The 25,119-nt window shown below is 47.3% G+C and overlaps 1 protein-coding gene across 1 annotated transcript in view; it reads right to left on the bottom strand.

Moving 5' to 3' along the window:
* Positions 1–25,119, bottom strand: part of arid1ab (AT-rich interactive domain 1Ab) — a 77,566-nt gene that overhangs the window by 13,890 nt on the left and 38,557 nt on the right. The window contains 8 exon segments of the mRNA XM_061741219.1: positions 791–1,000; positions 1,078–1,175; positions 2,959–3,101; positions 4,215–4,417; positions 4,419–4,522; positions 7,670–7,840; positions 8,705–8,794; positions 10,605–10,845. Coding sequence (XP_061597203.1) covers positions 791–1,000; positions 1,078–1,175; positions 2,959–3,101; positions 4,215–4,417; positions 4,419–4,522; positions 7,670–7,840; positions 8,705–8,794; positions 10,605–10,845 — 1,260 coding nt within the window.

Genomic DNA, 25,119 nt, shown 5'->3' with positions numbered 1-25,119 from the left:
TATCGGTACCGATATTTATCATACATTTTTTTGTTATTTTTTATTACATATTACTACATATACATGTAGCATATTTTACATAAACATATTTAAAATTTTTCAAGTAACAAAAAAACATTTGAACAATTTTTCAGATTTTTTTAGTTATTATACAGAGATATTGACAGATAGTCTGAAAAATGGTTCAAATATGTTATTTTGTTATTTGAAAAATTTAAAATTTGTTTTGTTGATGAGAAAATATGTTATTTACGTTGTGTTTAGTTGCACAGTCTTAGGCCACGTTTACACATAGCCGGGTATTTACAAAAACGGATATTTCCCCCTCTACGTTTTGAAAAATACCATAATTTACATCAGATCGTTTTCAAAATCTCTTCATTTACACAAACCCGCATAAATACGCTGTTAAGGGGTGCTATGAGTAGGGCTGGGGATCGATTCAAATGTCAAGAATCAATTTGATTCTTAAGATTCAGAATCGATTATCACGCTTTGATACGATTCCGATATTGATTTGGGTTAGTGTTATTAAAATATTTTTTTGAGCTGCTGCATGAATTATATGACTGTAGTTTTGCAACATATTAATACTAGTATGATATTGAGATTCAACAGCAAGTATTGGCAGCTAATGATGCTGTAAGGACCAATCAGCTCCCAGAATGCTGATAGAACTGCTTTCAGAAACATTGTGGGGCAGAATTACCAAACAGATCCAGGGCAGCAAACAGAGACGGATAAAATCGCTTTTTTTTCCCCACATTCCACGTTAGTCCCAACACTGTACCTGGGTCAGCCCGCCGATCTCCTTGACCGACACGTAGAGCCGGAACAGGTCCAGCGGCTTGCGGCCGACGGCCGGCAGGTTGTTCATGCCCATGTTCTTCTCCTCGGCGAAGGCCAGGAACCGGTCCACCCACAGCTTACGCTCCGGCTCCGGGCCCAGGTCGTACAGCCGCGTGATCTTCTCGTTGGTGATGGTGGACGAGCTGGACTTCTGCAGGGGAGAAACACCGTGAGACGGGGCGGGGACCGGACCAGAACCGGTACCCGTCATCGGAGAGTGAGCCGAACCTTTTTGGACTCGGGTTTGGGGGTTCCGTCCGCCTTGTTGTTCATCTTGGGGGCCGGGGCCATCTTCTCCATCCCAAAGTCCGGACCCGGAGCCATTCCTGGAACACAGAGAGGACCGCTTATCAGTTCTGGACCGAGTCTGGAGCAGATCTGGAGTAGTTCTGGATAGGGCTGCAACTAACGACTATTTTAATAGTCGACTAGTCACCGACTATTGAAACTATTAGTCGACTAATCGGATAATTAGTCTTAATATAGTATGAGGTTGCTTCAATTATGTGGCAAATGATAATAAACACAAGAAAGATGGCACTACTATAGCGCCCTGCTGTAGCAGGACTGTTTTCTTCATCCTGCTCCCCCCGCATCCGCAAAACTCTGAGAATTCATGCCTGCACGGCGCACAATAATAGAGATGCATTTATTTAGTGTCTTCTCCCGTCCCGCCAGAGAAATGTCCAGACAAATCTATCTGATTTAATGTTAACATGATCATTGTGGAGTTTGATGGATAATTGACATTTCATAGGCACCTATGAAATCCATCTTTGTCATCATCACACAAGCTTTTTCGCCTTTCGCGCAGCATCAATTATGTGATTGAGGTTATAGCAACGAGAGTAGCTGTGAGTGGCTCAAATAATAATAATAAATAACATGAAATAAACAAAGTTAACAAATGAATTTAACTAATGAATGAAAATAGGCATAGGGCCAATCCTAATGTTCACCCTACTCACTACCACTTCACCCTCAAAAAATTAAGCCACAAGGGGTAGGGCTTTGTAATCTTCCCTAGGGATTGGGACACCACTTGCTACGTCACTGCGTGGTTTATGTTCGGGTACGTAAGCGGTCCTGGGCATTTCATGGATTTTTGTGAGATCAGGTTGAAAACGTTGCAGCTTCACATTAAGCCTGAATTATGGTTCCGCGTTAAATCAACGCAGAGCCCTACGGCGTAGGGTACGCGGCGTACGGCGCGCGTCGCCGCGTACCCTACACCGTAGGCTCTGCGTTGGTGTAACGCGGAACCATAAATCAGCTCTTATTCTGGCGACATCTGAAAAAACTTTGCAACAACGAGCAAGCGAGTGATTATGTACATTCACTGAGTGAATATTATGAAGGTAAAATATATATTTCTCGCTATAAATGTAATCAAAACGCATTTTTATGCAGAAACTAACTCAAAATATTGATTTTATTCACTAAAAAAATGAAAAATGTCCGCCATGTGCTTTTGTTTGATTCAGTATGCAAATGACGACGTAAAGCCTTCTGGGAAATTTTCTCTGGCCCTCGGTCGGCGAGTCAGCATCTGAAATCCCTCGCTTTTAAAAGGCTAGATTGATACAACCTACCCCTCGTTATGCCCACTACCCCTATATGCAAAGAGGAATTGGGACACCACCACCCTCACAGGAATGCGCAAAATTTAGGGGTAGGGCTGAAAAGTAGGGGTAGGGGGAGTATTGGGACTGGCCCTTAATCTCTTACCAAGGCGTGTCCGTTTCGTTCAACACTCCACCGTACTTTCTCTTCAAATGCATTACCGACGTGCTCCCATGAAAAGCAAGGTCGGCTTTGCAAACCTTGCAAGTCATCTTTTTATTCGCCGTATCCAGGCTAAAATGCTCCCAAACTTTTTAAGTTTTATTACCTGCAGCTGCTGAGACGCTGTCGTGCTGCCCGACTCTCGGCAGAGACTGTATTGAAGTGAGACGCCTCACTCCGTTGGAAAAAAACGTCTGGCGACAATTTTGATTATCAATTTTTGTCGACAACATCATCGAATCGTTGCAGCCCTAGTTCTGGACCAGAGACGAGCAGCTTATCAGAGCAGTTCTGGCCCGGTTCTGGGGCGGGGCGTGTACTCACCGGGGGTGTTGTTGGCCATGTTGCCCGCGATGTACTGGCCCGGTCCGGCCTGGTTCATCACTCCGTGCATGCTGTTCATGCCGGGCCCGTAGGGAGACCCGGCTCCCATCAGGCCCGGAGACATGTTGGGGTAACCGGGCGGCCTGCGGGGGAGAACCGGGTTAATATCTGGACCTACAGGACCCCCCAGGGACCCGGAGAGGCTGGTCTGGACCAGGACCAGGGCCTCCGGAGGACTCTACTGGGGGGACCGGCTCAAACCGGGTCATGTGACAGGAAATGGACCCAAAAACAGAAACAGGAAATACAAGAATCCAGACCTTTGCTGAATGTCAGCAACGTCATGAAATACCCACACCTCCCCCTCTCTCTCTCTCCCTCTTTCCATCTCCCTGCCTCCCCCTCCCTTTCTTTTTCTCCCTCCCTCCCTCTCTTTTTCTCCCTCTCTCTTTCTCTCACTCTCTCCCCTCTTTCTCTCACTCTCTCTCCTTCTCTTTCTCTCACTCTCTCCCCTCTTTCTCTCACTCTCTCCCCTCTCTTTCTCTCACTCTCTCCCCTCTTTCTCTCACTCTCTCCCCTCTTTCTTTCTCTTTTTCTCCCTCTCCCCTCTCTCCCTTTTTCTCCCTCTCTCTTTTTCTCCCTCTTTCTTTCTCTCTTTTTCTCCCTCTCTTTCTTTTTCTATTTCCATCTCTTTTTCTCCCTCTCTCCCTCTCTCTCTCTTTTTCTCCCTCTCTCTCTCTCTCTTTTTCTCCCTCTCTCTTTCTCTCCCCTCTTTCTCTCACTCTGTCCCCTCTTTCTTTCTCTTTTTCTCCCTCTCTCCCTCTTCCTTTTTCTCCCTCTCTTTTTCTATCTCCATCTCTTTTTCTCTCTCTCTCTCTCTCTCTCTCCCTCTCTCTCTCTCTTTTTCTCCCTCTCCCTCTCTTTTTCTCCCTCTCTCTCTCTTTTTCTCCCTCTCCCTCTTTTTCTCCCTCTCTTTTTCTCCCTCTCCCTCTCTCCCTCTCTTTTTCTCCCTCTCTTTTTCTCCCTCTCTTTTTCTCCCTCTCCCTCTCTCCCTCTCTTTTTCTCCCTCTCTTTTTCTCCCTCTCCCTCTCTCCCTCTCTTTTTCTCCCTCTCCCTCTCTCCCTCTTTTTCTCCCTCTCTCCCTCTTTTTCTCCCTCTCTCCCTCTCTTTCTTTTTCTCTCTCCATCTCTCTCCATCTACTCCCTCCCCCTCCCTCTCTCCCCCCCTCCCCCCGCCCCCCCCCCCCCCCTTCCCACCTGCTGTGTATGGAGTTGCTGGGTCCGTGGTGCATGGTGGGAACCCCGTCCTTCCTGTTCATGCCTGGGGGGGGGCACATGCCCGAGGAGACCTGGGGGGGCATGCCGGCCATGTTGGAGGCCAGGCCGGGCCCGTAGGGCCGCGCCCCCATCTGCCCGGGCCCCATCCTGCCGGGGGCCATGCCTCCGTAGGGGGCCCCCCCCGCCCTGGCCGGACATGGGGTTCATGGAGCCGGCCATGCCGGGCCCCACCCCGGCGGGGTAGTTGGCGTTGGGCATCCCCGAGTAGCCGGGCTGCCGGGGGTAACCTGCAGGGGGGACACCAGTTAGACCCGCTGGGACCGGCAGGTTCTGGTTCTGGAGCCTGATGGAGCTCTAACTGCCCCCCCGCCTGGTGCTCTGACTGAGAACCTTCAGAGCCCACAGAACCAGAACCAGCGCTGCCTTCAGAGTAGAAACATTTCATTCCAGAAACAAAAAATTGGAGACTAGAAGAGGGAGCTGGACGTTACCGTGACTACAGCTGGATGTCGCCATGACTACCAGGGGTTTAACACGACACAAACATCACGGTTCAGTTCATATTCGGTCCAGTAAGGTAAAAAAACTAAACTTTGTTTAATTTTAAACTTTTGAAAATTAAGGTTTATATATATTTTATCATAAAAATGAAACATTATAAAATACACACACATTATATATATATATATATATATATATATATATATATATATATATATATATATATATATATATATATATATATATATATATATATATACATATATATACACACACACACACACACACACACACACACCGTATTTTCTGGAGTATAAGCCACTACTTTTGTCATAGGTTTTCAACCATGCAGCTTATACAAAGGTGCGGCTATTCTGTGGATTTGTCTTCCACCGCTCGGGGGCTCTAACCGGAATTAGAATCAAAACTAATGCAAAGAAGAATACGTTACTTCTTCTTCAGCAGATAGAAGTAGGTAGAAGCAGATTTCAAACAGATAAATAGATGAATAAATACCAGTTATTTTCTCTTGGTTCTGTCCCGTTTTAATCAGCAAAGTTGCTGCCGTGTTAAAAGACACTGTTAGGAAAGGATCTATTTAGGTACAAACATGTACATCATTTACAGTTCAAAATCCTTCTGTACATGTAGTAAATATCTAATCTAACAACATAAATATCTGTGGCTTGTATATCTTCTTATTTAAATAGAGCGGATGCGGCTTGTATGCAGGTGCGGCTTATAGTCCAGAAAATACGGTAGGTGTATTTATATATATATATATATATATATATATATATATATTAGTGGTGTAACGGTATTTGTATTCGTCCCTTCCCGTCACGGTACGGGGGTCACGGTTCGGTTCACGCAGTCATACGGCGAATACGTCTGACTGAGTTAAAAAAAAAAAAAAAAAAAAAAATCAATCATCGTTTTTTTTCCCCCTTAAAAAATATCAACAGTCACGTTCCATTACAGACCTAAATGTGTGCTAGTCTGTGCATATCAATAAATATATGTGCAATTCATATATCTTCATAAATTGTAGGCTATAATAACGATAAAATGTTCTAATTCTTAATTTACAACTGTCCTGAACGCATCAGGGCCGTGTGCCAACGCGGATCGGCTGTAAAGCCTGATTTATGGTTCTGCGTTAAATCGACGCAGAGCATACGTCATAGGGTACGGCGCAGTCTACGGCGAGGTTATGCGGCGACGCGCAACCTTCGCCGTAGGCGCTGCGTTGGTGTAACGCGGTACCATAAATCAGCCTTAACAGTCACAGTGAAGGAGATTAGCGCTAAAGTTTAAAAGAGGACTAAATTTGTACAAAGTTTTGAATGTTACCCGGTTTTCCACGTTACCTGGATTATTTTGGGTTATGGAAGAGTCAACTACCGTTGGTGAGTGAGTGTAACCTTCATAAATAATTTATTTATCAGTTTCTTGACCAGCTGCCTATTTTAATGAGCTTGTGTTGTTGTGAACGAGACCGCCGAGTCTATTCTCTGTTATAGAGCTCAGAAATTATGTTATAGACCGCTGTGTCTATCTATCTAAATAGATTGTGTAATTTAGACCAGTTATGTTTTTTTTGTATTTAAATTGTATCAAAGAATGAACTGAGTCAGTCCGTGACTACCTGAGTTTTCAGAGCCATGTGATTGACAGCTGTCAGGCCTGTGTGTGTGTGTGTGTGTGTGTGTGTGTGTGTGTGTGTGTGTGTGTGTGTGTGTGTGTGTGTGTGTGTGTGTGTGTGTGTGTGTGTGTGTGTGTGACTTTACTCTGCTTTCTGCAGCATAGGCCTATAGGCTTGGCTCAATAAAAGTGAGAATAAATGTAGTTTGATGGGTAGGATGATGTTGTTGAACGTTAAAATGACTATCATAAGGGCCCATGGAGAATGCTCCGCCCCCAGACGGCTCTGCCCATATGCAGCAGTAGAGGAGCCCGGGTTCAAGTATTTATTAAAAGTGGTCGAGCTCGTTACAATGTCCCATCCCGCGCTCACATAAACCAGTCCGTGGTAAAATTAAAAACACTAATGCACAAGTTAAATGTTTTATTCTATTTATTTTACACTTTAATAAGAGATGCTTTTTAGTTTTGTAGCCAATTGAACAAACTTTAACTTTCAAATGCTATGATCAAAATAAAGGAAGAAAAAACTCGTCTTATACATTTGGGACTTTTTGTATTTTTTTTCCCGTTGTACCGAACCCGTACCGAACCGTGACTTGTGTGTACCGTGACACCCCTAATATATATATATATATATATATATATATATATATATATATATATATATATATATAAATAAATAGAAATAAAAAATAGAATACTGCTTAAATCTATTATCAAGTCTTCCAATAAATTAAATAGTAGTGTATATATAATATATACAGGTGGAGACGTTTGTCCATGAGGACCAGAACACCCGTCTACAGGTCGACACGAGTCTGAGGCGACTAAAGTGTTGGACCCAAACAAATGTAAACAAAAACAAAGGTGACGGTCCGGCGTCCTCGTCCAGGACAGTTTCAGGAGCTTTTTAAATTATTCTTTTGAACCACACATCAAAAGTCGATGTTCACTGATTTATTGATTATTACTTTTTGTTTCAAGTTGTTTATTTACTTCCGTCCCTTAACAACACGTTGTTTTGATTTATTCTTAATGAGCAGAAACAACCAAACGGATATCTTCTAGTCAGAAATGAGAGAAACTCGTCAGAAGAAGCCAAACCAGCGCCGCCGCCGTGACGGTTTCCCCGTCGGATCAATCAGGTCAGATTTACCGACAGAGTTCAGGTGTCTCCATAAAAGTAAGTTTTGTTATTTATAAGTTAAATCCCTGTTAAAAACCCGGTCCTCTGCCCGGGGAGCAGATGCTGGTTGCTAGGCAACGCCTCCACGCCGCTGACTGACCTTGTGGGCCGTACTGGCCTCCCTGAGGGCCGTAGTTCCCCATGGTGCTGTTCTGAGGGTAGGGTCCCATCCCAGCATGCATCTGGCCTCCTGACGACTGGCGGGGAGATAAGGCGGAGCCAGGCTGTCCGGGCGACCCGTACGGGGGCATCTGGGGGTTCCTCATGTAGACTGGAGGGGGGAGACACGGGTCAGAGACCAGACACCGGAGGACCTGGATTAAAGTCGCCAGCAGCAGGTACCGGGGCTGCTGGGATACGTGAACTCCTCACTGAGCCGGGCAGCGCGGCGGCCATCTTGGATGAGGCAGTTTACCAGTAAACTAAAACATTGAAATGGACCGAACTTCCTAAAGTGTTTTATAAAGTGTTTTAAGTTAAACCGTCATTGATGCATTCACACACAAATAAATAAACAAATAAACTAGCACCAAAGACGACATTTCTATTAATTATTTTATGAAATATGATTATCGTGTTTGTTTTGCCTCTTTTCTTCTCTTTGAGTCTCTATTCCTCCTGCATTATTCTTCCTCTCTCATGGATTTATAATCTAACTCCTTTTAACTTAAAACATTTTAACTTCATTAATTGATCCAGTGTATTTATATTTACCTTTTACATATATCTCATTGATTTATTGTTATTACTTTTAATTTCTTTATACACTCATTAATTCAGTTTACCATCATTTCTCTCTCACACACACAGTCTCTCTCTCACACACACACACACACACACACACACACACACACACACACACACACACACACACACACACACACACACACACACACACACACTCTCTCTCTCTCTCTCTCACACACACACACACCCCTAATCAGCTATATAAGGTTGTCGGTTCAATTCCACTCAGACATGAACAACCATCTTCTCCGTTCTGCCCCATCCAAGATGGCGGCAGCTCTGCCGTGTGACTCAGCGCCCAGTGAGGCGTCTGGTACCAGCTGGTACCGGTTCTGCTGGTCCTGGGGGACCTCGGGGTCCCTGAACTCACCGCGGTCCCTGAACTCACCGCGGTCCGGGCCCAGGGCCGGCTGGTTCATGGAAGAATGCAGGATGCCGTCGGACTGGACGCTGGGCGGCCGGGGGGGCAGCTGGTTCCCTGCAGACACCAGAACCGGTCAGAACCAGCACACCGGGCACACAACCGGTTCCTCTGAACAGAACCTCGCTCATCCCCCCACCCTCACCACCAGGTCTACCCAGCTCTCAGCGTAACAGCTCAACGGACAGACACATGGGATGTAGAGAGAGACCGAACAGCTGACTGAACCACAGTGTTTACATTCATTACGAAACGTTTCTTTATTATATTTTACACCATGGATGTAAACACTGTGATTCAGTCAGCTGTTCGGTCTCGGCCGAGAGCGCCCCCTGCAGGTTTGGAGCACTTCCGGTTGTAGTGACCGGTTATGAAGCGTTTTTCTCTGAAGATGGTTTCTTGTTTTATATCGTTTAGTGCTTTGCATCGTTTCTCTATTTGCAGCACGTTTGATGATGCTGCATTTGTCTTTGTTTTTTGCAGCACGTTTTTTCATTTGCACCACGTTTCTCTTTTTGTACCTCGTTTTGAGTTTGTGAATTTGAATCGTTTCTGTACTTGAAGCCGTTTTCCTTAACTGAGACGCATTAGGCCGTTGCAGTGCGTTTGGCCCTTGTCGGCCACCGTACCTTTCCCCAGCACACCCACAATACTAGACATAAACCCCTTATTATAGGGAAAAAAACGTAAACTTGTGGGAACAAGTATGAGTGTTGTGTGTCGGGACCACAGATTTGGAACGAGTTGAATGATGAGCCTTAAAAAGTCGTCTATCTCCATATTCAAACGCCAGTTAAAGAAACAATTGTTAAGCTCATATATATATATATATATATATATATATATATATATATATATATATATATATATATATATAAATGTACATTTCAGGACCACAAAATGTTTCATGCTAAGTGTTTGTAATCTGATGTGTTGAAATGTAAGTGGTAGTCTAGTGTAATGTGCATGTTGTATTGTTAACCCTTGTGCTGTCTTTGGGTCAAAATGACCCAATTCTTCTATCCTTCTTTCCTCGTGCTCTCCTTCCTTCTTCCTTTCCTCTTTTCCTCCTTTACTCCTTTTTCTTCCTACCTCCCTTTCGTCATTCGTTCCTTTATTGCCTTATTTGCTTTTCCTTCCTTCTTTCCTTATTTTATCCATTCTTTCTTTCCCTCCTTTTTTCCTTCCTTCCATCTTTTCTCCCTTCCTTACTCCCTTTACTACTTCCTTCCTTCTTTCCCTCTTTTCTCCCTCCCTTCCATCTTTCCTCCCTTCCTTACTCCCTTTCCTACTTCCTTCTTTTCTACTTTCTCCCTTCCTTCCTTACTCCCTTTCCTACTTCCTTCCTTTTCTCCTTTCTCCCTTCCTTCCATCTTTCCTCCCTTCCATCTTTCCTCCCTTCTTTCCTCCTTTCCTTCCTCCCTTTCCTACTTCCTTCCTTCTTTTCTCCCTTCCTTACTCCCTTTCCTACTTCCTTCCTTCTTTTCTCCCTTCCTTACTCCCTTTCCTACTTCCTTCCTTCTTTTCTCCTTTCTTCCTTACTTCCTTCCTTACTTCCTTCCATCTTTTCTCCCTTCCTTCATTCCTTCTCTTCTCCTTTCTTCCTTCTTTCCTTCCTTCCTTCTTTTCTCCTTTCTTCCTTCTTTCCTTCCTTCCATCTTTTCTCTTCTCCCTTCACCCTCCCTTGACCCAAAGACAGCACAAGGGTTAAGTGTGTATATAAGTGCAAGTGCATGTATGTATTCCTGTCTACTGTATTTATGTTCATTGGCTCCTACCATAAGCTTTTGATTCTCCAGGAGACCAATTCACATGTGAGTGTGAATAAATCAAATCAAAAGTGTGTTTGGGTCTGGACCCGGCCTACCTGGCACGGCGGCGGGCGACAGCGGGCCGGACCGCGAGGGCGTGACGTTAGTGGGCGACCCCACCGGGGAGGGCGAGGGCCCGCGGAGGCCCGGCAGGTGAGGGGGCGTGTGGGGCGAGAAGGGCGACTGGGCCGGGTTGCTCTGCTCGCCCTGACTGCTGGACACCCCCGAGGTGCTGACCCCCGGGCTCAGCGCCGCCTCGGTGCCGGTCGGGAGGTCGTCGATGGACCCGAACAGATCCTGCAACGAGAAGCTCAGGTCAGCCGCAGTTCACCGGGCCCTGGTTCTGGTCGGGTTCATAGGTGAAGTTTAAGGTGTTGTTTATGGTGGTTGTGTTCTGTTCAGGTTAGTGATGAACCGATTGTTCGGTAACCGAAATTGTTCGGCCGAAAATGGCAAAAAAAACACTTTCGGTGTTCGGTGGAATAAGTGGGGGAAAAAACGAACAATTAATAATGGCGTTGTAATATAAGGAAATTGGCCGCTCCCGTAAAAGTTGTGCACCACAAACATAAATCGTTGGCCAACCAAAAAGTAACCACATAAGAATTTTACCTAACATTCACCAGGAGGTGGAACCAAAACAACATAATGCTGGGAAATTAAAAAATGTTCAGTTTTTTATGTTCAATAAATGTTTTCTACCTTGTAATTTTGTAAAAGATTTTTTTTTTTGAAAAGATAAGATAAGATATTCCTTTATTAGTCCCACAGCGGGGAAATTCGCAGTGTACAGCAGCAAAGGGGATAGTGCAAGACAAGAGGCATCAATAGAAATAATAATACAATAATATCAGAGTATGACACACTATAAACAGTACTGGTATATACAATAATAATAATAATAATAATAATAATAATAATAATACATACTGGTATATAAAATAAGATAAGAGCATGCCTAAATCAAATGTATTTGATTTATGCAATGGTGAAAAAATTGGCAAAATAAATGAAAAACTGCGAAGAACCATTGTTCGGTATTCGGCCAAGTGTTTATTATTATTTTCGGTTTCGGTCACAAATTTTCATTTCGGTGCATCACTAGTTCAGGTGAAGCCCGGTTCTGACGGCACTATGGTTCTAGACACCAATGCAACCAACGTCTATAACAACTATGAACTGAAGATTCTACCTGCACCTCCTAACTATTGATGCTAATTATCATTTGTTATTTATCTATTTATTCATCTGATCCGATATCAGCAGCTCATTTATTGGTTGTAAAGCAGTAAGAAACATCTGGAATCTCGAGAGTGTTCACACCTGTAGACTTTAGTCCTTAAACACGCTAAAAGCTCAGACTAAAGCTTGCAGCCCGACCCAAACCGACCCGACAAGGCCCACAAGAGCGTTCAGAATCACTCCCACCACCACCAGTACCATCGTCTCAGACCTCCTGTCCAGAACCACATGTGAACCTGGGTCCAGAAATGGATGCAACGATGGGCTCAAACACGGGACCGTCCAGGGTTCTACGTCCAGGGATCAACCACATCAGAGAACCCAAACCAGCAATTCATATGGAACCAACACAGAACCAACATGGAACCAACACAGAACCAACACAGAACCAACATGGAACCAACACAGAACCAACACAGAACCAACACAGAACCAACACGGATTAACACGGACTAAAACCAGAAAGAACCAGGACGACCAGCCGGCCCGTTTCCTTCTGTTTGACAACAGAATCTGGATTAATTGTATTTTAATTTATAAAATGTGTGTTTGTATCTTTTATAAGGTGACCTTGAGTGACCTGAAAGGCACCTCTAAATAAAATGAATTTACAAGCAGTTACAGATAAAAGCTGTTTTTCCAATAAATCTAAAAGAAATCTAAAAAAGTTGAACATGTTTATCATCAAATACGTTCCAACGGTAATAATCAGCTTACGGTTCGGGGAAAGAATTATGTCGGTACCAGAACCAGACCAGACCAGACCCACCTTTCCTCAAACAGAGTAAATCTATTTAAAGAGGACCTATTATGGCATCTAATACTTATTTTAAACAGGGCTTGAATTTTGATTGTTTTTGCTAAATAAATTAGAAATTCAGCCTCTAAACCATGTCTTTATCATCCAAGTCTATAACCTCATTATCTATGTGGGATTCTGAGTGGGCGGGGCTATGATAATGAGGCTCTGTGCTGATTGGCTGCCTGAATGACGCAATACACCGCTACGAAAAAATGGCAGAAGCTTCGGCCAGCGGAGTTACCGTGTCATAACTGCATGCGATGCAAGCGAGCGTCGGTGACAAAACCAATTCCATTGCTTTATTTTCTATTGGACTGTCCTAACTGGCCGCGAGCAACGCAGCACTGTGCGCCGCGCCATTTTGAGCTGAACATTTGTCGGACGCCCTGCTTCTATTTTCTTCCTGTCGCTCGTGTTGAAATCGCTGTAGGAAACAGTCACGGATGAGGAACGGCTGATCCAGTTAGTTGAAATGAGAAGTTATCTCTATGATTCCTCCTCATTTCACTACAAAAACCTCAATAAAGTGGCAGCTGGCTGGAGGGAGATGGACAGAGAGCGTCCATTGTCACGCAGTGCTACGATAGTCAGACGCTTGCATGCAGTTACACGGTTTTATAGTTGTGGGCGTGGTTTGCATTTTGGTTATGTAACGAAAATCAGCAGAATCTGAACGGCTCGTAGATCCACATCACACTGGATGGCAGGCTGAGGGGAGACCACTTTATATATGTCAAAGCAAGAAAAAAACGTGTTTTTCATAATAGGCCCCCTTTAAAGTTTACGTGCAGGAACTGGCTCAACTGGGACAAACGGGACTCGGTCCAGAACCGGTGGAAGTGGGTCAGGGATATATCCGGCACCGGCGCCGGAACAGAAGTCTATTTCAGCTCAGAGAAGAAAGTGTCTCTGCTGCGACTGAAGTCCAATCAGGTCCAGATCCACCAGTACCTTTGATCCCCCCCCCCCCCCCGGCCCGCTGCCGGCGCCGGTTCTGCTCAGGGAGGAGTGTTTACACTCGGCCCGCTCACGTGGAGAACATGTGCTCAAAGATGCAGCTCATCTGCCGCCACTTCAGGGAGGGAAATATGACCCCCCTAACTGGACCGGCGCCAGCGGTTCCCACAGAACCTCTCCGGCTGGCTGCAGCCCCGGGCCGCCGGCTGCTGCTATTTTTGGGCTGCGACCTGGTGGAGGAGCCCGGAGGGAGCCCCCCCCCCCCCCAACCCAACCAAACCCCCCCAGAGGGAGCAGAACGCTGACTCAGAACCAGCCCCCCCCCCCTCCCTCTGAGGCTGCTCAGGACTCAGTTCTGCTGCCGGGCCGTCACATGTGGACTCTGGTTTCTGGGGACCTGCTGACCCCCCCAGGAATGTGCTTTATGTTGGATCACATGACCTCGGTTCAAAGATGCTGCGTCACTGGCTCGGTTTGGTTCTTTTCCACCAGGGGTCTAACCTACCAAGTACATACTTTTCTGTATCTATTCTGCCGAGGTTCTAACCGGCTGAGTCGGGCTGTGATGTCATCACACTACAGGCCACCGATTGGTCGGGGGGTTGGAGTCAGACGTCTGAGTCAGGATGTGACATCAGAGAAAGAGCAACTCTGACAGCTTCTTGTCTGAGAAGTCTGTTTGGTGATCCAACTCTGAGGTGCAGATGTTCATAAACCTGGTGGCTGAGGAGAGAATTAAAAAGGGATCTAGACGGGAGATAAAGGCTGGATTATGGTTCTGTGTTAAATCGACGCCGAGCGTGCGCCACAGGTTGCGCCGCAATGAGCACCCCACGGCGCACGCCACGCCGTGCCTGACGCGCACCTCCCAAAAATTGTAACTACGCGTAAAGAGGTCGCAGACCAAACGCAGACCGAGAGGGCTGTGATTGGTTCGCTTGGTAGCAACGCATTTCCGGTTCCGGTTCGTGAAGCAGTCGTGAACTTTCAGCGCTCTTTTCTTCGTGTATTTGTGATTTTTTTTGTTTTGTTATTTTGCACAAAAGTTGTCCTCATCTCTTTGATTCACTGTGACCGGAAAAGTCGGATAAACCATTCAGGAAAAGAACGCACCCCGTTAGCGCTTGCAGGGGGCACTGCACCGCGGCGAAATCAAGTGACAGAGAAGTCCGAAGGGTTCACGACGGCGTCACGACGGCGTCACGACGGCGTCACGACGGCGTCACAGCAGCGGCGTGTGCTCTGCGTTGGTGTAACGCAGAACCATAATCCAGCCTTAAGGAACAACCAGATCCACCAGGAGCTCTGTAACTTCATAGCTGCTCGCAGTACCAACTGACTTTTCAGCAAGCAGAGACAAACTAAAAACATTAAAAAGCTTCTCTCACTCTCATTTTTTAACTTGATATTGAACACAAGTCACAGACCCAGCAGCACATCTATCATCTCCTCCAGGTTCTACATCTTTAGTGTTGTCTTCTTCTTCCTTTAGATACACAATCAAATATGTCACAGCAGCTTCAGTCCAACCTCCTACTTCTGCTCCAGGTGCTGATTGTAGTGGAAAAGAAACCAGGCCGGGCTGAGATGAGTAGAGCTGAGTACGTGCTAGAAGGGGCTGGGAGTCCCACCATAAACCAGAGGGGGGCAGCACTGATCTGATACCAGTTAAATCAATGTTCAATTTCTATTTTTTTTTTAAATTTAAATCAAATAAAGATCTTTTTTTTTATTAAAGAAACATGCATGAATAAAATAAAAGACCGTTTAGACCTTTCATTCTATTCAGACCTTTGTTGTGAAACGTGTTTAGAGAAACCTGTCAGGTAAACAAGTAAACCAAGTGATCCCCTCCCACATCAACACCTCCACTTGTTGCTTAGCAACCAGACAGACGCATACAGCCACCGAGGTATTCTGGGTATAGACCAGGGGTCACCAATCCTGGTTCTCGAGAGCCGGTGTCCTGCATGTTTTAGAGTTTTCTCTGCTTTAACACACCTGATTCTAATTAATCATCGTCATCAGCTTGTCATTGAGGTCTGCACAATTCTCTTCATGACACACAGTCACTTTTATCACAGTGCAATGAAGCAGGGAAACATGTAAAACATGCAGGACACCGGCCCTCGAGGACCAGGATTGGTGACCCCTGGTATAGACGGACGTACGAACGCATGAAGACGCCTCAACCACGTCCTCGTCGGGTCTGACGGGGATCGTCCCAGACGGGTCAGCGAGATCAGACATGCTTTTCCCAGCAGCCAGCAGGGTCAGCTGACCCCCCCCCCCCCCCCCCAGCAGACATCACGAGGCTGGTCATCTGACCGGGGGGTGGGGGGGATCGCCACGACGACCACCTCCTCAGTTAAGTCCATCAGCGTGGGGTCGGTGACCCGTGTCGCCGTGGAGACGCCGGCAGACTGAAGCATGACCCTGCTACGACCTCGACCAACCGCCGCGGATCACATGACCTCACGACCAACCACTATGATCACATGACCTCACGACCAACCGCCGCGGATCACATGACCTCACGACCAACCACTATGATCACATGACCTCACGACCAACCGCTATGGATCACATGACCTCACGACCAACCACTACGGATCACATGACCTCACGACCAACCGCCATGATCACATGACCTCACGACCAACCGCCATGATCACATGACCTCACGACCAACCACTATTGATCACATGACCTCACGACCAACCGCTATGGATCACATGACCTCACGACCAACCACTACGGATCACATGACCTCACGACCAACCGCTATGGATCACATGACCTCACGACCAACCGCTATGGATCACATGACCTCACGACCAACCACTATGATCACATGACCTCACGACCAACCGCCACGGATCACATGACCTCACGACCAACCACTATGGATCACATGACCTCACGACCAACCACTATGGATCACATGACCTCACGACCAACCACTATGGATCACATGACCTCACGACCAACCACTATGGATCACATGACCTCACGACCAACCACTATGGATCACATGACCTCACGACCAACCACCACGGATCACATGACCTCACGACCAACCACTATGATCACATGACCTCACGACCAACCACTATGATCACATGACCTCACGACCAACCACTATGATCACATGACCTCACGACCAACCACTACAGATCACATGACCTCACGACCAACCACTACAGATCACATGACCTCACGACCAACCGCTACAGATCACATGACCTCACGACCAACCGCTACAGATCACATGACCTCACGACCAACCGCTACAGATCACATGACCTCACGACCAACCGCTACAGATCACATGACCTCACGACCAACCACTATGATCACATGACCTCACGACCAACCACTATGGATCACATGACCTCACGACCAACCCCTATGGATCACATGACCTCACGACCAACCGCTATGGATCACATGACCTCACGACCAACCGCTATGGATCACATGACCTCACGACTAGGGGTGGGCAAAAATATCAATATGGCAATATATCGCGATACTTTTCCAGCCGATTCAATATCGATATTAAAAATTTGAATATCGATTTTTTTATTTTTTTTTATTTTTTTAAATATTTTTTATCCCCGATTTTTTTCCCATTATATCACCCAGTGCTCCTACCTAAGTGACAGTCCTGGGCATTGCCACTTTCTACCAACCCTGGGAGGGCCCTGCACTGAGCTCAGGTTTTATTTCACGTTTTATTTCATTTTATAATTTATTTTTTATATAACACAATTGCTTGTCCTTAAAAAATGAAAAATAATGGACAGAAGTTTATTTATTTCTGGATTTATATCTATACTGACTGATCACTGTGCCTGTCCTTGGTTTTAGTACCATCTTTCTTGTGTTTATTATCATTTGCCACATAATTAAAGCAACCTCATACTAAATTTAATGTTAATTTCATATGATGTAAATAATATGAAAAACATATACAAATATGTTGTAACTTTAGCTTGTATAGTTATAATAAAACATTGTTTTGACTCAGTTTGTCCCATGAATTGTCACTATAATCTGATGAACGTGCAACTCGGATTTTAAGATCCATCACTATCGTCTGATGTACATATATACAACTTGGATTTTAAGATGTGTAATGCATTTTTAAATTTTTCGGTGAACTATGTAGAATATAATAATCGGGATATCGCATAATCGGAATATCGCAATTTGTATCGTATCGTGGCTCAAGTATCGTGATGCGTATCGTATCGTGAGGTCCTTCCCAATACCCACCCCTACGACCAACCGCCAAGGATCACATGACCTCACTAACACGTGTCCCACCTCAACGACGCCCATGTGGGTGTAATTCCCCCCTACTGCCAGGTGGCGGCGCTGCTGTTACTGCTAACAGAGATGCAGAGATGGATGGATGGACGAATGGATGGATGAGCTGATGGATAAATAAATGGATGGATAGATGTATGGATGGAGGGATGGACGGATGGATAAATGTCCCCGTTAAGTGATATAAAAGTGTATCCTCCAACAATCTTCCAGCAACAACAACATGCAGCTGCAGCACAAGACTGACATCCTGTAAATATCCACAAGTGACAGCTGACTCACACACACACACACACACACACACACACACACACACACACACACACACACACACACACTCTCTGTCTCTCTTTCTCTCTCTCTCACACACACACTCTCTCTCCCACTCTGCAGTCATTGATTTTTCCCGGCTCAATACTGCACAGCTCCACGGTTCTGCTGACTGCACAAGCTGGACGGTGGGAGAGGGGGTGGGGGGGGCAGGCGGAGGCGGGGGGTGGGAATGATGAGAGGAGGGGTGGGGGAGGAGGGAGGGAGGGGCTGGGGGGTAGAGGAGGGGGGGGCAGTGGCGGTTGGTGCTGCTGATGCTGCCGAGCTGCTGCTATTCACACACTCATTAGTGGAGAGGTGTGTGTGTGTGTGTGTGTGTGTGTGTGTGTGTGTGTGTGTGTGTGTGTGTGTGTGTGTGTGTGTGTGTGTGTGTGTGTGTGTGGTGTGTGTGGGGGGGGGGGGGGGGGGGGGGGGGGGGGGGGTCAGCAGCATCGTCGTCTCCCCGACACCACCAGGACGAGCGGGACGGCGCGTTCCCAGCAGCAGGAAGCAGGATGGAGCAGCGGCGGCTCCACGGCGGCCATTTTGTGTCTTTTCCCAGCGCTGCCTAACATGGACCTGCAGAGTCCTGCTGGCCCCCCCCGGTGCCCCCCCCCGGTCCGCCGGACCCCCTCAACACGCAGAGGAAACACGGAAACCTCTCAAGAACCCCCCCCCTGATGCTGGGAACTGTCCCCTGCTCCCATGATGCACCACGGCTGCTCCGACCCCCGCCGCCTGATGTTCCATCTGCAGACGTTTTCGGGGGAGGGGGGTGTTGGGGGGGGGCGGCGTCTCCCGACCCGTCTGGCCGGCAGACGCTCTACAAACACGGAGCACGCCGGCTGCATCCCTGCCGTTGCCGTGGTTACAGCATCCACGTGCTGGAGACGGCCCCTCCCCCCCTGATTGATGCTGCTCCGTCTGTCCTGCCTCCCAGAATGCCTTGCAGGGTCACGGCGCAGTCAGCTTCGGTTGCTACGGAAACGCAGACGCAGCACCCCTCCCCGCCCCCCCCCCCCCCCCACAAACACATCTCTTCTGTTGAAAACGAGGTTTTTCCAACGTGAACCAGGCTCCTCCTACTCTGGTTTCCATGACGACTGATGTTTGTTTACACAGCAGGTCCAGGTTTCCAGGGAGGAGGTGAAGGTTTTCAAACCTCCACCAATGTTTACTCTAATTCCACTTACATTTTTTACTTTATATAAGATCTAACACATAATATATATTAATTTTATATTAATTTATCATCTGATTCCACTTAAACCTCCGTCTCTGCCCTTCTTTCTCTAAGTTCATCAACTCTTGGACTCTTTCAGACCAAAGTTCCCGGGAAAAGTCGTCGTCAGCCATCAGCCGACTTCCTCTGATTAACTAAAGCACCCGAGGTCCCGAGACCAGAACCAGAACCACTGAGGCCACGTTTACACATGGCTGGGTATTTACAAAAACGGATATTTCCCCCTCTACGTTTGAAAAATACCATCATTTACACAAACCTGCATAAATATGCTGTTAAGGTGCTATGAGCAGCCAAACCTACAGGGGGCAGTGTAACGAGAAGATAAAGTCATGCTAGCCAATCAGAATCCTGGAAAAAAACATCAACAAATGACACGAGTAACTTCCAGTTACTTCCGAGATGGAACTAGAGTCTTTCGTTTGGAGTGACAGAGAAGTGGAGTTACTTTTAAGTGTGACTTTAATATAAAACAAGTAAAATACAAGAAAATATTGATGGGGACCAAACAAATTGTAAACACAGGTCGCAAACATGACACTGTGACGTTTTCTGTCGCATAATGTGACGTTCTAAAGCTTAAATGTCCGTTTCCCTCCGTTTACAAGCAAACGTGAAGACGGAGGTTTTGCAAATCTCCACTTTGGCCGGAGTTTTCAGAAATTATGGTTTTTGGTGACTTTGAGCTTCGTTTTCGTGTAAACGAACGGGCAAAAGTTTTCTGCTACGTGTAAACGGGGCCTGAGACGCCTGGAGAGTCACAGACATGAGTTCTGCGTTCACGCCCCCCCCATGACGCCATGACGACAGCGGCGGGGTGGGGGGGCACAAAGCCCCCGGCAGTCGGACCTCCACCGGGTCTCTCTGCTTAATTGAGCCTCTGCAGCCACAGAAAGGGGGACACGCAAACACAGCGGCAGCCTGTGTCCCCGAGGGGGGGGGGTCATCTAAATAATGGTGTCGGGGGGGGGGGGGGCTTTTGTTGGGATCACAATGGCGAGCGGGGGGTCCCAGATGCCGGGTGAGGCCGGCAGCTGCCCGGCCCTCGGTGAGGGGTGCTGGGAAACGGACCACCAGACCCCACCAGACCCACCCCTCGGTGGGTAGGGGGCGCTGTAGCTGCAACGTCACTAAACGAACCAGAGATGGAGGATTATAGGGCTCGATTCAAGTGTCAAGAATCGATTCCATTCCGATCTTAAGATGCAGAATCAATTCTCAGGATTTGATTCAATCCGATTTGTTCCGATATTGATTTGGGTTAGTGTTATTAAAACACTGAGCTGTTGCCTGACTGTATATATGACTGTAAAATAACTAGTGGAATAATAATTTCACAATAATTATTGTGAAATAACTAAGAAATATAACTTTCAAGTGCAAAAAAAATTTAATAAATTGCAACAGCTCATGCAGTAAAAATCATTTTAGCTTGTCTGATCTATTCTGTCACCAGACACACAGCTTCCCATGAAGCACCAGGCATTTTTCAGGAGTGTCGTGACAAACTGTGTCCGATAACAGAGAAACCAAACAAGCTATAATAAATATAGATAATATGAACTTCATTGAACTAATATAACATTTAGAAATTAAGCTGAAATATTCTGCTGTTCTGACATGCCCCCCCCCCATCCAGCCTCGGCGGCAGCAGGAAGAGACTAGCGCCGCTGCAGTCGACCGCCGTCTTTGTGCTGCAAAAGCAGCTCAGCAGAGGGTGGGGGTGGGGTGGGGGGGGCTGGGCACGTCAGCGAGGGGGGGCACTCAAACAGAAAAACTGTTTAGCTTTTATTTTGTTGTTTCTTTTGCAGAAACAATCTGCCGAAGCGCACGTGAAGCAGATGCAGTTTTCTCCGGCGGTTTGATGAGAAACCTACAGAGGAAGTGTGTGTGTGTGTGTGTGTGTGTGTGTGTGGGGGGGGGGGGGGGGCACCCTGGAACCTGAATATGGCGGCGAGGAAACCAGGACCCAGAATAGCAACAGGAAGTCGCTCCCCCCTCCCCCCGGACCATGAATACCAGCAGAACAAGGCTGAGCAGCGCGGCGTTACGAAAGCTGGGGAGGAGGGGGGGCGGCGGCCTGGGGAGGGGCAGAAAAACCAGAATACAGACGGAGGAGAAATTATTAAAACACTGAAAAGAAGTTTTATAGAGAAAGACTGTAATACAGCGAGGGGGGGAGGGGGGGGCTGATTGCTCCACAGTTTTGGCACAAAAACAAGCTGCAGCAGGAGAGCAGAACTGGGCCAGGATCAGGACCACGAGGGTCCCAGATCACATGGGGGGGAGGAGGGGGGAGGAGGGAGTTCAAAAGGCCCCCGCCGGTGAAACCTGACGCCGCTGGAGGGGCTCGTCCTGCCGACACACAGCAGCCCTTCAAAATAAAAGCCTCCCCCTCAGGCGGCCGTCCCGGGGACAGGAAGTGAGGTCAGCAGTCGGGCGCGGGAGCGTGACCAGCATGTGACCTTCCCCTCCTCGCCAGCTCTCTCTCACGCGCATCAGAGCAGCCGTACAAGCGGGGGGGCGGGCCTGAGCCGGATTAGCTCCGCGGCGGAGAAAAGGCCGGACAAAAGACTGGGGGGGGGGGGGATCTGGCGGTTATTCCTCCTCTCAGCGGCCGACCAGAGGAGGAAGTGTCACATCCAGGAGGAGAAAGTTAAGAGCCCTGATGGGGGCGGGCCAGTAAGGGTCTATAAACAACGTGGGATCATTCGGACCGGTCCAAACGCACCGCTCTGGTAGAACCTCAGGCCAATTGAGCTGAACAGGACAAGCATTCATGGGTGAAACTGCTTGTAATCAGTAACCATGGTAACCACAGTTACTGATTACAGACCAGGTCCTGGAGGCCTCGGTCCACAGTCTCCTTTTACTCAGGAGTACCGGGAGTACCGGGGTACAAGGAGTACCAGGGTAGCAAGAGTACTAGTAGTACCAGCATATAAATTCCGTTGTCCAATCATGCTTCTTCCATCTTAGAAAAATATCCAAAATCAGGTAATTTCTTTCATCTAAAAACTAAAGAGACAGTTATACATGCATTTATTTCATCCCGGTTAGATTACTGCAATTCACTTTTTTCATGCCTCACTCAGCAAAATCTAAATAAACTACAGTTAATTCAAAATGCAGCAGCCAGACTCATTACCCGGTCCAACAGGAGAGAACATATCACACCAATTTTAAAGTCCCTTCACTGGCTCCCAGTCCGTTTTAGAGTGGATTTTAACATTTTAATTATTACTTTTAAGGCTCGTATGAGGCTAGCTCCTGATTACATAGCTGACCTCCTGACCCCATAGGAGCCTGAATGCACCCTGAGATCCTCTGGTGGGTCATTCCTGGCCATTCCTTGGTCCAACTTAAAGACCAAGGGTGACCGGGCCTTTTCTGTTTTAGCCCCTCGATTATGGAATGACCTGCCGGAGGAGATCAGGGTAGCTAACACATTGTCTTCTTTTAAGTCACTTTTAAAAACTCACAATTTTAGATTTGCATTTAACTGATTGTATTATTTGTCTAGTTTTATTATCTCTCAATTGTGTCTTAATATTGTACTAATTGTTTGTTTCCTGTTTTTAATTGCATGTAAAGCACTTTGTGACTTGTCTTTGAAAAGTGCTCTATAAATAAAGGTATTATTATTATTATTATTATTAATATTATTACTACCAGTAGTAGCAGGGTGCTAGAATACCGTGGTACCAGGAATACCAGGGTACAACTACTACTACTGTCATTTAGCAGACGCTTTTATCCAAAGCCCACCTCTGTATCCATTAGACTACCACCCTCCCACTAAGGGTAAAAGGGTACTAAGGGTACCAGTAGTACAAGCACTACCGGGGGTACCGGGGTGCCAGGATAACTAGGGGTACCGAAGGTACCAGGAGTAGCAGGATTACGAGGGTACCAGGGGTACCACAAGTACCAGTAGTACCGGGGGTACCATGAGTACAACTGGTTCCAGGGGTACTAGGAGTGCCGGAATACTGTGGTACCAGGAGTACCAGGGTATCAAGGGTACCAGTAGTATCAGCAGTACCGGGGGTACCAGGGTACAACTGGTTCCAGGGGTAACGGAGTACCAAGAGTACTGGTTGTAACAGGAGTACCAGGGGTACCAGAGGTTCCAGTAGTACCGGGGTACCAGGGGTTTCTGGGGTACCGGGGGTACCAGGACTCCTACTCCTGCAGCTCCTGGCGCCGGTTCCAGCAGCAGCCGCTCCAGAGTTCTGTTCAGACCCGTTGGTGGTTGAACTGAGCAGCGAGTGGAAACACGGCAGGAACCGGTCCAGCCTGCTCAGCTGGTTCTGCAGCCCCTGGGGCTCCGTTTGGTTGGTTGGTTCCTCCCTCCTCCTCCTCCTGCTGCTGCTCTGCTACCTGGGCCTCTCCGCCGGGCTGGGCCCCTGGTACACCTTTACCGAGCTCAGCAGGTGTAGACGGGTCCCGGTCCCTGGATCCAAACCGGAACTCCGGCGGACTGGGGCAGTGTGCTGGTGTGTAATCAGATTACATTTCCAGCCTAGACCCCTCAGACCAGGTGACGAGGCTCGGCCCTGCGATTGGTCGGCGGTACTGGTGGCCGAGCATCGTGTTGCCATGACAACCAGCCTTGAGCTGAAGGCCGTAGTGACTACTGCCGAGTCGTTGGTCCTGCTGGCGCCTCCGGCCGGTCCAGGGGGTCCAGGGGGTCCAGGTGGACCAGCGGGACATGGGTTCGGGTTCACCCATCTGGCATCGACTCTACGCTCCAATACGGCGTTTTATCGGCCCGGAAAGTTCCGCCAGGAGAACCGGGACCCGCTCGTCGATCCGGTTTCCCCCGGAGGAGCGAATGCTGCTTGAAACAACACGGCCGAACTTATCAAGCGGTAAAAACACCAGATAAGCCCAGAAACCAGAACCAGGATGGACAGAATAACATCTGGGTCTATGGTTCGGTTTTTCCAGGTCAGACACGTCTGGATTTCTGCAGAATCACATTTATGTGGAGTAAAAGTGGGCTTGACCCATTTGGACCTTCAGATTTCCAAAGAGAAATGCCGTCTCATCTGACATATATTTGTGGCTGCACTTGAACTTCAGTTCCTAGTTTTCTTTATTGATCACCGGCCCTGGCGGGGGGGGCAGACCAGACCTCCGCCCTCTCAGCCAATCACAGCGCTCCGCCAGGGAATCCCGGACACATCAAGAACTCAGCCATCCCTCACACCGTCTGTAGTTATTTACTCCCCCCACCCTCTAACTCCACTCCCTCTTTCATTCTCTTTCATTAATGATCTCATTTCTCTCTCTCCGTCCCCGAGGTCCGAAGACAACCAGGTTAGCTGCACATCCTGACCTATAAACGCCATGGAGATGGGGGGGGACCAGCACCTCGATTTAACCTGGAACCAAACATGATCTAGGAGCAGAACCTGCACCAGGATGTTGTTTCTGTCAGCCTGTTTCAGTTTCAGTCTAGTGTCTAGTTGAGTCCAGCTATCGTTTTAGTTTAGTGTCAAGCTTCAGTCGACTAAATGTCTGAGCATTTTAGTCTTATTTTAGTCAGAATTGTCCAGGACCATTTTAGTCTAGTTTTAGTCAAAGATGGTATTTAGCCAAACCCATTTTACAATTCAAAGAAGGTTATCTTATTATTATATTATTACCTTATAGACTCGAAAATACATTCATTCCA

Source organism: Cololabis saira, chromosome 15, assembly GCF_033807715.1.
Source record: "Cololabis saira isolate AMF1-May2022 chromosome 15, fColSai1.1, whole genome shotgun sequence".
NCBI lineage: Eukaryota > Metazoa > Chordata > Actinopteri > Beloniformes > Belonidae > Cololabis > Cololabis saira.
This window is presented reverse-complemented; position numbering and strand designations above follow the sequence as displayed.